This window comes from Oncorhynchus mykiss, chromosome 26 (genome assembly GCF_057628025.1).
Source record: "Oncorhynchus mykiss isolate SJ-2025 chromosome 26, ASM5762802v1, whole genome shotgun sequence".
NCBI lineage: Eukaryota > Metazoa > Chordata > Actinopteri > Salmoniformes > Salmonidae > Oncorhynchus > Oncorhynchus mykiss.
Genome location: NC_143047.1, coordinates 33,696,039 through 33,708,755, shown reverse-complemented (window position 1 = coordinate 33,708,755; position 12,717 = coordinate 33,696,039). Strand labels below are relative to the sequence as shown.

The window sequence follows — 12,717 nt, the reverse complement described above, 5'->3', positions numbered from 1 at the left end:
CGCAGGGTGAAGGAAAAGCAGCAAACAAGTGCTCAGCATGTGGGAACTCCTTCAAGACTGTTGGAAAAGCATTCCAGGTGAAGCTGGATGAGAGAATTCCAAGAGTGTGCAAATCTGTCAAGGCAAAGGGGGGCTACTTTGAATAATCTAAAATATATTTTGATTTGTTTAACAATTTTTTTGTTACTACATGATTCCATATGTGTTATTTCATAGTTGATGTCTTCACTATTATTATACAATGTAGAAAAGAGTAAAGATAAAGAAAAACCCTTGAATGAGTAGGTGTGTCCAAACCTTTGACTGGTACTGTACGCACACAGAAAATCAAGTTGTGGAAAAAAAGTGATGACGGCACATAACTCATGAGTGTAAAATAAATGATTTAATATACAATAGAAAACATGTGCAAAATATTCATGATCGGTATGCTTTGAGTATAATAAGATGGTGAAAGCCTGGCTTAAAAGGAAAGAACGAACACTGGCTACCCCAAGCCTCTTTCACCAAAACCATCTGGAGCACGAGATTGCAGGCAATACTGTCTGCTCCATCTTACTACATACAAGGAACATAGTCATCCGTGCCATTTTAGAGCTTCAAAAAATTGTTTGTTACAATATGATACATTTCATTACATGACCTTTAAGGTTTTTTAATTCGAACACTTACATAGTTTACACAACATATATATATATATATACACACGTATGTATGTATGAATGAATGTATGTATGTATGCATGTATACACACACACACACACATATATACGGTGCCTTGCGAAAGTATTCGGCCCCCTTGAACTTTGCGACCTTTTGCCACATTTCAGGCTTCAAACATAAAGATATAAAACTGTATTTTTTTGTGAAGAATCAACAACAAGTGGGACAAAATCATGAAGTGGAACGACATTTATTGGATATTTCAAACTTTTTTAACAAATCAAAAACTGAAAAATTGGGCATGCAAAATTATTCAGCCCCTTTACTTTCAGTGCAGCAAACTCTCTCCAGAAGTTCAGTGAGGATCTCTGAATGATCCAATGTTGACCTAAATGACTAATGATTATAAATACAATCCACCTGTGTGTAATCAAGTCTCCGTATAAATGCACCTGCACTGTGATAGTCTCAGAGGTCCGTTAAAAGCGCAGAGAGCATCATGAAGAACAAGGAACACACCAGGCAGGTCCGAGATACTGTTGTGAAGAAGTTTAAAGCCGGATTTGGATACAAAAATATTTCCCAAGCTTTAAACAACCCAAGGAGCACTGTGCAAGCGATAATATTGAAATGGAAGGGGTATCAGACCACTGCAAATCTACCAAGACCTGGCCGTCCCTCTAAACTTTCAGCTCATACAAGGAGAAGACTGATCAGAGATGCAGCCAAGAGGCCCATGATCACTCTGGATGAACTGCAGAGATCTACAGCTGAGGTGGGAGACTCTGTCCATAGGACAACAATCAGTCGTATATTGCACAAATCTGGCCTTTATGGAAGAGTGGCAAGAAGAAAGCCATTTCTTAAAGATATCCATAAAAAGTGTTGTTTAAAGTTTGCCACAAGCCACCTGGGAGACACACCAAACATGTGGAAGAAGGTGCTCTGGTCAGATGAAACCAAAATTGAACTTTTTGGCAACAATGCAAAACGTTATGTTTGGCGTAAAAGCAACACAGCTGAACACACCATCCCTGAGCTGAGACTGGGACGGAGATTTGTCTTCCAACAAGACAATGATCCAAAACATAAAGCAAAATCTACAATGGAATGGTTCAAAAATAAACATATCCAGGTGTTAGAATGGCCAAGTCAAAGTCCAGACCTGAATCCAATCGAGAATCTGTGGATAGAACTGAAAACTGCTGTTCACAAATGCTCTCCATCCAACCTCACTGAGCTCGAGCTGTTTTGCAAGGAGGAATGGGAAAACATTTCAGTCTCTCGATGTGCAAAACTGATAAAGACATACCCCAAGCGACTTACAGCTGTAATCGCAGCAAAAGGTGGCGCTACAAAGTATTAACTTAAGGGGGCTGAATAATTTTGCACGCCCAATTTTTCAGTTTTTGATTTGTTCAAAAAGTTTGAAATATCCAATAAATGTCGTTCCACTTCATGATTGTGTCCCACTTGTTGTTGATTCTTCACAAAAAAATACAGTTTTATATCTTTATGTTTGAAGCCTGAAATGTGGCAAAAGGTCGCAAAGTTCAAGGGGGCCGAATACTTTCGCAAGGCACTGTATATACATATAGTATTACCTTAAATTTACAAACGCAGACAAAAAAAGGATAGTGATCCACTTTAAAATGACAGCTGGTGGGGACTTGATGGGACACAAACACAGGATGTCAATCAACCAACCGCGTCATTGTCTGGTGTCAGGGGGTCAAAGGTGAGCAATGGTGGAGTTCAGTATGTCTGGCTTGCTCTTGGTGTTAGTGGCCTTGGAGAGGTCTCGCTGTGGACAAAGGTACAGAGATAAGCATAGATATTCCCTTCCCACCCAACATCAACAGGCTAGTGTTCAGTTGGCACAATGATCTAAATTAGAAAATGCTAATTTTCATGCTAAATATTTTGCTACAGCATATCCTAATGATCATGACCATGGTGCAGTGGAAACAAATTGAGTAGCGACAAATAGCAATGGACACTACCTCAGTTTTCATTTCATAGTAAATAAACACAAATCTAGAAAATATGCAATTCTGGTAATTGCACATTTCCCAAAAACATTTTCATTTAAAAAGGCAGAAACAACCACAGTGACAGCCAGAGAAAGACTGAAGAAAGGATATTAGGAGTGTGGATGTAAAAAGGTTACATCAGTAAATAGCGACACCCAGCCTAGCCTGAGAGCCCTCAAGGACACACTAACAAGAGAGGGTACACTACTGTTACCTGTGAACATAATCAGGGATGAAGCATTTGAAGAATGTATCTTAGTGGTTAATGACATGCATATATTTGGATACAGGAATAATTATTTGATGTGTATGGTTTTAGTTTAGGCAATTCACACATTCAAACAAACCTTGATTGAACCGATTCGATTACTGTGTTGATTAAGCCTGTCTAAAAACAGAATACATTTATCAATTAGCCACAATTCTCCACTCAAACCCCCTCTCATGGCTAGACCGTGTGTTGCTGCATAGAAACAGTCAAATGTGGAAAATAAGACACAGGAAAAAAACACAAATTACCGCAAACTCGGAATAAGTGCTGGCGACAGAGTTAATGCTGAAGTTACGCTGCGGACTAGCCAGGGTTTTAAACCCACCGCTCTGAAGAGGGACTCCAAGTCCGGTCACCTGGCCCATGTTCTCCTTGTTGCGCTCCTGCAGTCCCGCAAGAGGGGGCTTACTGCGACCCGGGGTCCGTACCGATGGGACCTGGATGGGGGAGAACACAGAGAAAAGATGGATGAGGAGAAAAAGAAGTCTGGAATCCAAACTGATATATTCCATTTCCCCATCACTTCAAAAATGGTGAAACAGAGCATCAGTTTGTATTCCAAGCTTGGGAACAGAAAACGCAACAGATGGTTTGCTTTGAGTAAATGTCAGGGTTTGGCCAAAGATTAGCATGTTAGCCATACCAAATGACTGGTCTAAATTGAGAAAAGTAATTAAATAGCGTCTAAGTATACTGAACATAAATATAAACGCAACATGTAAAGTGTAGGTCCCATGTTTCATGAGCTGAAATAAAAGATTGCAGAAATTGTCCATATGCACAAAAAGCTTATTTCTCTCAAAAAATAGTCACAACACAATGCCACAGATGTCTCATGTTGAGGGACTGTGCAATTGGAACGGTGACTGCAGGAATGTCAACCAGAGCTGTTACCTGAGAATTTAATGTTAATTTCTCTACCATAAACTGCCTCCAACGTCGTTTTAGAGAATTTGGCAGTACGTCCAACCGGCCTCACAACCACAGACCATGTGTAACCACGCCAGCCCAGGACTAGGGTCTTGACCGGACTGCAGTTCGGCATCGAAACTGACTTCATTGGACAAATGCTCACCTTCTATGGCCACTGGCACATTGGAGAAGTGTGCTCTTCACGTATGAATCGCGGTTTCAACTATACCGGGCAGATGGCAGGCAGTGTGTGTGTGTATGGCGTTGTGTTGGCGAGCGGATTGCTGATGTCAATGTTGTGATCAGAGTGCCCCATGGTGGAGGTGGGGTTATGGTAATAGTAGGCATAAGCTATAGACAACGAACACAATTTCATTTTATCGATGGCAATTTGAATGCAGAGATACCGTGATGATTGGCGTGCCATTCAGCAAGAGAATGTTGCAAGAGTCGGTACACAATTCATGAAAGCTGAAAATATCCTAGTTCTTCCACGGACTGCATACTTAACAAACATGTCACCCATTGAGCATGTTTGGGATGCTCTGGATTGACATGTACAACAGAGTGTTCCAGCTCCCGCCAATATCCAGCAACTTCACACAGCCATTGAAGAGGAGTGGGATAACATTCCACAATCAACAGCCTGATCAACTCTATGCGAAAGAAATGTGTTGCATTGCATGAGGAAAATGGTGGTCACACCTGATACTGACTGTTTTTCTAGGGTGTCTGTGACCAACAGATGCATATCTGTATTGCCAGTCATGTGAAATCTATAGACTACTGCCTAATTAATTTATTTCAATTGACTGATTTCCTTATTTGAACTGTAACTCTGTAAAATCCTTGAAATTGTTGCATTTATAGATATTTTTTCAGTGTAGTTAGTTGTTGTACAAACATGCTTCATTGACCTTGTTGACTGACAGAGGGGGGCGGGAGGGTGAGTGGCAGACAGTTCCGCCATAGGCTGAGCGCATGGTGCTGTTAGAGTTGGCACTAGAGAGGCTGGAGGTGGTGCCATTGAACTGGAGAGAACACACAGACAGAGTTAGTTAGTGATGCCAAAAGCTCACGTTATTAATGCGCAACTATTTAAAACACAAGCCAGTGATTGTGTTAGCCTGGGTGTCCAGTCTTGTTTCTGCTTTAGCCACCTTTGTCATACAAACATAGGCAGTCCAGAAACAGACTGGATACCCAGGCTAAGATTGGGCCACGCAATTGTTCCATGAGTATGAAGGCTAGAAAGAGCAGCAGCAAAGTCACTGGAGTGGTACCTTTCGTGCTTTGCTGGGGGTAGTTGTGCCAAGGAATCTCCTTTTGGTAGGCGTCCGGACAGCTGTCCCATACAGCATATCCACCTCAATCTGCTTGCTCTTTTTCAGTTGCTGTTACAATAAAATATAGATCAAAGTATTGTAACAAAGTAAGCGTTTAGCTGCACAGACCTAACCCTAACTTGAGACAAGTGTGTAACAAATGATGATAGGTCCGGTTTCCCAGATCCAAATGAAACCTAATCCTGGACTGAAAAACACTTCTTTGGTCATGCTTCTTAGTCCAGGACTAGGTTTGATCTGGGTCCAGGAAAGAGGACCAATACTGTATCTCTCAAGTTAGGATTCTGCCCTCAAATGAGTAGCCATGTCTTTACCCTCTCCAGCTTCTCATTCTCTTTCTCGATGCGGTGCAGCTCCCACTGCTCCTCTACAAACTGCAGGAACTTCTGTCCATTCACCAGGAACTCCCTGGCCTGCTCCTGCTCCCACACATCAATCTGAGCCTTCAGCTTCTTCTCCAGCTGGACAAACAAAACAAAAATATAGGGATATAGCCAAGTGTTTTACAGTATAGTATGTGTTTATATAGCATAGCATTATGTACGGCTGGTAAAAAACAGAGCCTTGTCATGTTTGTATGTACAGTAGCTAACCCCCTAACAAGGGAATAATACAGACTCGTCTTTTTCAAAAGGATTTACCTTGGGCAGGCTTTTGTGGAGCTCGGCTTTCTGTTTCTCCTCTTTCAGCAGATTCCCTCCTCTGTTGGTGAACCTGGAGGGGTCTGTGGCTTTTTTCTGTGGGGATAAAAAGGTCATGCCAGGGGTTAAACCCCCCTAAGGTTGATGACTGTGCCTCCCTGGAAATCTAAATTAGCATAATACAAAAATCCACACACACACACAAAAAAAAAATTGTTGGTCAATTTAAGCTAGAGATGTTTTTTTGTGCATTGGATGTGTCTCAATCCACTGCATCCGCCTAAGTAACACTTCCGCATTTGGGGTGAAAGGTGACAGAGCGGTGTTTGTCAGACCATGAGACATACCGAAAATGGGTCTTTGCACAAAATCGTCTGTAGCGTCCAAATGGTTTTGCCTACAAACTATCATGACCCCTCTTTGGAAACATTTTTGCTCCACGACCCCCACAAGCATCTTGGGACTCATCTGAAGTCGGTACAGACGATCTGCCAACTTCTGTCTATACTGGCCGAACAGTTTGGGCTACACACTAGTAGCCCTGTATAAAGTACATCGGTCGTGTTGCTCTAGGACACCCACAGGCCTCATCTGAATGTCCCTCGGTACCGGGTGACAATTTTTTTAATGAAAGTAGAGTACCAGTCAAAAGTTGACACACCTACTCATTATTTTTACTATTTTCTACATTGTAGAATAATAGTGAAGCTATCAAAGCTATGAAATAACACATGGAATCATGTAGTAACCAGAAAAGTGTCAAATGCATTTTATATTTGAGATTCTTCAAAATAGCCACCCTTTGCCTTGATGACAGCTTTGCACACTCTTGGCATTCTCTCAACCAGCTTCATGAGGTAGTCACCTGGAATGCATTTCAATTAACAGGTGTGCCTTGTTAAAAGTTCATGAATTTGAGCCAATCAGTTGTGTTGCGACAAGGTAGGGGTGGTATACACAAGATAGCCCTATTTGGTAAAAGACCAAGTCCATATTATGGCAAGAACAGCTAAAATAAGCAAAGTAAAACAACTGTCCATCATTAAAGACATGGAGGTCAGTCAATGCGGAAAATTTCAAGAACTTTTAAAGTTTCTTCAAGTGCTGTCGCAACAACCATCAAGCGCTATGATGAAACTGGCTCTAATGAGGACTTCCACAGGAAAGGAAGTCCCAGAGTTAAGTTCATTAGAGTTAACTGCACCTCAGATTGCAGCCCAAATAAATGCTTCACAGAGTTCAAGTAACAGACACATCTCTACATCAACTGTTCACAGGACTGCGTGAATCAGGCCTTCATGGTCAAATTGCTGCAAAGAAAACACTATTAAAGGACACCAATAAGAAGAAGATACTTTCTTGGGCCAAGAAACACAAGCAATGGACATTAGACCAGTGGAAATCTGTCCTTTGGTCTGATGAGTCCAAATGTAAGATTTTTGGTTCCAACCGCTGCATCTTCGTGAGACGCAGAGTAGGTGAACGGATGATCTCCGCATGTGTGGTTCCAACCGTGAAGCATGGAGGTGGTGTGATGGTGCTTTGCTGGTGACGTTGTCAGTAATTTATTTAGAATTCAAGGAACACTTGACCATCATGGCTACCACAGCATTCTGCAGCGATACGCCATCCCATCTGGTATACGCTTAGTGGGACTATCATTTGTTTTTCAACTGGACAATGACCCAACACACCTCCAGATTGTGAGGGCTATTTGACCAAGGAGAGTGATGGAGTGCTGCATCAGATAACCTGGCCTCCACAATCACCCAACCTCAACCCAATTGAGATGGTTTGGGATGAGTAGGACCGCAGAGTGAAGGAAAAGCAGCCAACATGTGCTCAGCATATCTGGGAGCTCCTTCAAGACTGTTGGAAAAGCATTCCTCGTGAAGCTGGTTGAGAGAATGCCAAGAGTGTGCAAAGCGGTCATCAAGGCAAAGGGTGGCTACTTGGAAGAATCGGCAATATATTTTTGTTTAACAGTATTTTGGTTACTACACAATTCCATATGTGTTACTCCATAGGTATACAAACACGTAAGAAAATATATATAATAATAATAACAACAACAAATGTTTCCTGACCTTTCTTATATCTCTTAGACACTTCAGAACAACCTACTTTAGATTTTTTGGGGGTACTAGCTGTTGTTCTATGTAGTGAATTTGTTATTTAATGCGTTTGTATGGGCTAATAGCGGTAAGGCTCCCCAAAAAATAATCAAGTCATTTGTACAAATATTTTTTTATAATTCAAAATGAAAATGTTATGTTATTTAACTTCAAAATTGTTTGGATAAAACAGCCTAGGTAATTCAAAAATAAGCAATAAACATTTTCTTAAAGTGAACTATCCCTTTAAAGCCCATAAAAAAAAGAAGATGATTGCACTTGTCTTTTCCTCCTAGAACCAACTTTGCTGATAACGTCTTTATTGAGAAAAATGTACGAACTACAACTGTGATATGTGGTTGTCTCACCTAGCTATTTTAAGATGAATGCACTAACGGCAAGTCTCTCTGGATAAGAGCGTCTGCTGAATGACTAAAATGTTTCCACGGTGCTTCTCCACTGCTAACCTCTAGTTCCAGGAAGAGTCTCCAGCTCTCCTCCCAGCGTTGAACCCCCTCAAACAGCTCCTTGTGTTCTTCATAGTGCTGCTTCAGCCTCAGGATCTCAGCTTCGTGCAGCCCCAACAGCTGCTCTGTAAAATCATCTGAAGGAGGGAAAAACAAATAATTAAATGTACTATTAAAATCAGCAAGTCACATCAATTTTTTTTTTGCCTTTTCAAAAGGGAAAACTAAATGCCTGGGTATGTGATTAATAAGTTAACAATCATAAAACACATTGTTCACTAGAAAGACTTATCTGAGTCTTCATTCATTGATTGGTCTACCAAAGCTTGTGTTTAACCTGTAATCAAAAACCTAAAACCCAACTTACTGCTATAATAGGGCACAAAGGCCTGTTGCTGATCACTGCTGAAGAAGCATTTCTCCCAGAGCACTGCGATCTCTGAGCGGATGGCTTCAGTAACGTTTTGCATGTTCAGTTGTTTGAGCTCCATCAGTCGCCTGCCCTCTGCCTCCAACTGAGGTGCGTAAAAGAAGAGAGAACAATTTGGTTCTTTGATTCTAACATTTTCTTGATTAATAGACAGACCTTGTTTAGAAACAGCTTTAGAATGGCAGATAGAGTACTGGAGACAATGGTGACTAGCCAGGGTACAAACTAGAGGGGTATACATACTACAAAGCAGGATCAATTAGATAACCTTTTTTTGTTTTAACATCATAAACATCTACTGACTTTCTGGTTCATTAAGAAAGCTAAACTTAGATATGTGTTTTAAGTTGTTGAGTCAATTAGACCAAGCCCATTTCAAGCTTATCTTTCAAAAAGAAATAAAAACAGTTATTTCAGAATATTTAGGAAAGTAAGGGACATGGTCAACATTTGTTCATTGGGCTTCGGTCAAAATAAGTGCACTAGAAAGGGATTAGGGTGCCATTTGGGACATAAGCTAAGTGTGTTCACTGACAGCATCCAGGTTCTTCTTCTTGGAGACGACCATGTGCTCTGAGAAGAGCTCTCTCTCCTCCTGGGGCACCTGCAGTCTGTCCCACAGCTCCTGGATCTTCTCCCTGTGAGCCTCACACACCGCCTGGTTCTCTGCCTTCCTCTCCTCTAGCTAGACAGAACAACAGACACGGGACGGTCAGTAAAGGAGCACTATGGAAATGGGCACGTTCTAGGACATCTGTATTGTCTTTACATGGGGCGCGACTGCAATAAAGACCTGGAACACGGCCAATGACAGATATTAGCAACAAAATGCAAATGAAGATATTTACATGATCTATAGTGAAGTGATAATGAACTGATACAGTATTGTTGAAATGTAGAAATGTAATGCGTGTAGGTCGACTGGTTTTCTACTGTATTGTGATGGTGAGCAGATCAACTTTGTTCATTCTGCACAGACATGGCAAAGTATCGCTCAAACCATCATCTCAAACATATTGGATTAGTTCCATTCTCACTTGGCCGAGAAGGAGTTTGAGTGAGGCGATGTTGTCTTTGGACAGGCAGAAGGCCTCCTGGTCCTCGCAGATGATGTCCTTCTCGAAGCTGGTCTCTGGCAGCTGGTCCAGGTCGTCCATGCACAGGATGATCTGCCTCTTGATGCCCACAAACTCAGCATGCCGCCGCTCCTGGCCACAGACAGAGAGATATGCTGTTAGGGATCTCCTCAAATGTGTATATTAGTTTACATCAGTGTTTTCCCCCCAATATTATTTTCTCTAAGTGAGGCGCAGAATCAACGGCCAACCTTTTTTGTCTTTACTACAAACAATTCAACTAATCATGAATCTAGATTAAAGACGGAGAGTAGTTGAATCAGCAAATAAGTGCCGGGCTGAAACAAAATGGCAGAACAAACAGCAGCTCTCCAGGAGCAGGAAGTATGCACCATCATTCACATCTACGTTCAAATAACATGTTTTCTTTCAAATCCTTTGAGTATTTGATTGAGCCTGCATGAAGTATCACATGGGGTTTGCTCCTTTGGGACTATCCCATTAGTTCCATTGCGCCAGGTAAACGCAATCAAGTGCAGCTACATTATGTTTTTTTAAACAAATACTACTGGTATGTGAATCCAGGGTCTGCTTTTATTACAAATCCCTATCCACCTTCTCTGTGGTCTGGCTGACGATGTGCTGGCGGAAGCCGTCCAGCTGCTCCAGGGAGGGCACGGCGTTAGGGTCGAGGGCGTAGGAGTCCGAACACAGAGTGTCACATAGGTCCTGGTCGCGCTCCGTCAAGGCCTTCAGCTGCTGCATCCTCTGGGTCCGCTCCTTCACCAACATCTCCACCTGGGTCCGGATCTCCTTCTCCTGCTGCAGCATGGTGACGCCCCGCTCCTCCTGGTGAGAGAAAAGGTATTGGGTGAAATTGCCCCTAGACACTGTATTTCCCCCACTAATGGTTAAGGTGAGTATTGAGGAGGGGAAAATGATCCCAGATCTGTACCCAGGGAAGGCACCAGGGTTGGGCTTAATGCTATTTACATTTTGAGTATTCAGGAAGTAAACTGAAAAGAGAATTTCAGTTTACATCCTGAATTGGCCCCAACCCTGGAAGACTTATCCAAAGAAATCTTCAAATTTGAAAATGGACTTATCTAAACTGGAATGGCCTCATTCCCTTCTTTTCCATAAGAGCCCTTTTTTTCTCCATCCACTCATCTTCACGAAATGGACAGCAATAAGTCCATAAATCATCATAGTAAGCCGTACATGCTTTATCCTAGAAATATAATTACTAGAAAGGACAAAGCCAATCAGACCATGGCAATTTGAGTGGGACATTGATTTGAATCCCTATCCACCAGTCATTATATTTCTATGTGTTATGTCATTTGCATACTAGTCAAACTTTGCAGACCCTGTTAGAAACTGTTAGGATGCTTACCTCAAATGGGGGTAACTGCAGTTCCAAGCACAGGGTATCCAGTTGTTTGCGACAGGCTTCGATGCTGCTCAACAGTCTGGTCCTAAGAGACTCCTCCTCTGTTATCATCATGTCTAACAAACCCTGATGAGAGATGTGCAGAAATGACTAGTCAGTCCACATATAGGAAGGAATACATACTTGTGAATTAGCTACATATAGAAATCTCACATTTAGCAGACTAAATAGATAGGGCATAAGTGTGATGTAGCCTAGCAACACACCCCTCAAAAGTAGGTTAGCTAGCTACTGTTCTAGCTCTTCACCAGACGCCCTGGAGTAGAAATAGCTAGTTAACTAGCTACAGCAGGTGCACAGACAGGTGTCACGGCTTTGAGAATGTTGTTTATTGGAGAATAATTACACTCTATGCTTGAGTGTCAATTTGTTCTGACTCACCTTGATGTGATTCTTGACCACATTGGTTCTCTGTAGTCTTTGGTCTTCTGGTATTCCTATCTCTTCCCAGATGTCCTTCAAGTGGCAGAGAGCTTTATTCAGGCAAGCCACAGACTCGGCTGCGAGCACCTCACTGGAATGGGCCGGGGTCATATATAAAAATGTTTAATTTTTGGACTAGCATGGCAGCATTAACGTTATTGTCAATGTCGTCCTGCTATTGTAATTTATCAGTCTTTGAATTGATAACACACAGCAGTCCATCCTTCATTTAGCTTTGCAGACACACCCAGTCGTTAACTGTTAATGTTACAGTATAGTACAATCAAATATGTTATATCTGTGGTATTACAGACAGTAACGTTAGCTAACGTGCTCGCAGCCTAGTCTGTGAATGACTGCCTTGCCTAACGTCAGTCATTCCTGGCAAATTGACATCTAACGTTTGCTAAAATGTTGATTTAGTTAGCAAACTCAATCTTCAGTAACCTTGCAATTTCTATATAGGTAGCTAGGTATAACGTTAGTCACAAAACACTGCTGCTGTTAAATTAGCTAACAGCTAGCTTGACATTTCAATTCTGCATGCCAAATGCAATATTTTTTACGAATACAATTCACTTGCCTCTTCCTCATCGTGATGTCCCAGTAATTAAGTCAGTTGTGTTGAAGCTTGCAGCAAAACTTCTCATAAATTCTCAGATCTCTGTCCTTCAGCTTTGCCTGTGTTAAGTCTCTCTCAAGTCAAGCCGTTTCTGTCCGATTCAAAAATATGCATCAAATTGCGGTCTTGTTTCTCATTGGTTGAGGACGGCCATTATGTCATCGTCTAGACATGGTGGTACAATGTGCGCATGCGCAAGGGCGTGGACTTAAGAAAACGAAGTTATTACCGGTAAAGTGACAGACATGTTTTCAAATGTCACCGTA

The 12,717-nt window shown here is 41.8% G+C and overlaps 1 protein-coding gene across 7 annotated transcripts; it reads right to left on the bottom strand.

Annotated features, from left to right (window-relative positions):
• Window positions 1-363: 363 nt before the first annotated feature.
• LOC110526666 (protein regulator of cytokinesis 1) lies at window positions 364-12,700 on the bottom strand. 7 transcript variants are annotated; one of them, XM_090222795.1, is made up of 14 exons: window positions 11,788-12,700; window positions 11,350-11,472; window positions 10,569-10,802; window positions 9,915-10,085; window positions 9,413-9,562; window positions 8,815-8,962; window positions 8,448-8,584; window positions 5,867-5,962; window positions 5,540-5,686; window positions 5,163-5,273; window positions 4,797-4,910; window positions 3,216-3,404; window positions 3,044-3,084; window positions 2,298-2,467 (listed from the first exon to the last, which is right to left on the bottom strand). In XM_090222795.1, exons 1-14 carry the CDS (start codon window positions 11,938-11,940, stop codon window positions 2,419-2,421), a joined length of 1,863 nt encoding a protein of 620 aa, XP_090078921.1. In that variant the 5' UTR covers window positions 11,941-12,700; the 3' UTR covers window positions 2,298-2,418. The 7 variants fall into 7 exon arrangements, with proteins under 7 accessions (XP_090078922.1, XP_090078925.1, XP_090078921.1 ...); XM_090222797.1 differs by having other exon boundaries at window positions 3,293-3,404; XM_090222796.1 differs by lacking the exon at window positions 3,044-3,084 and having other exon boundaries at window positions 364-2,467.
• Window positions 12,701-12,717: the final 17 nt, after the last annotated feature.

Coding starts and splice junctions, on each gene's coding strand:
- LOC110526666 (XM_090222795.1), bottom strand. CDS start 11,940: ATGACCCCGGCCCATTCCAGTGAGGTGCTCGCAGCCGAGTCTGTGGCT. Junction 10,803..11,349: donor TGCAGTTACCCCCATTTGAG/GTAAGCATCCTA, acceptor TTCTCTCACCAG/GAGGAGCGGGGCGTCACCAT. Junction 9,563..9,914: donor TCAAACTCCTTCTCGGCCAA/GTGAGAATGGAA, acceptor TGTTCTGTCTAG/CTAGAGGAGAGGAAGGCAGA.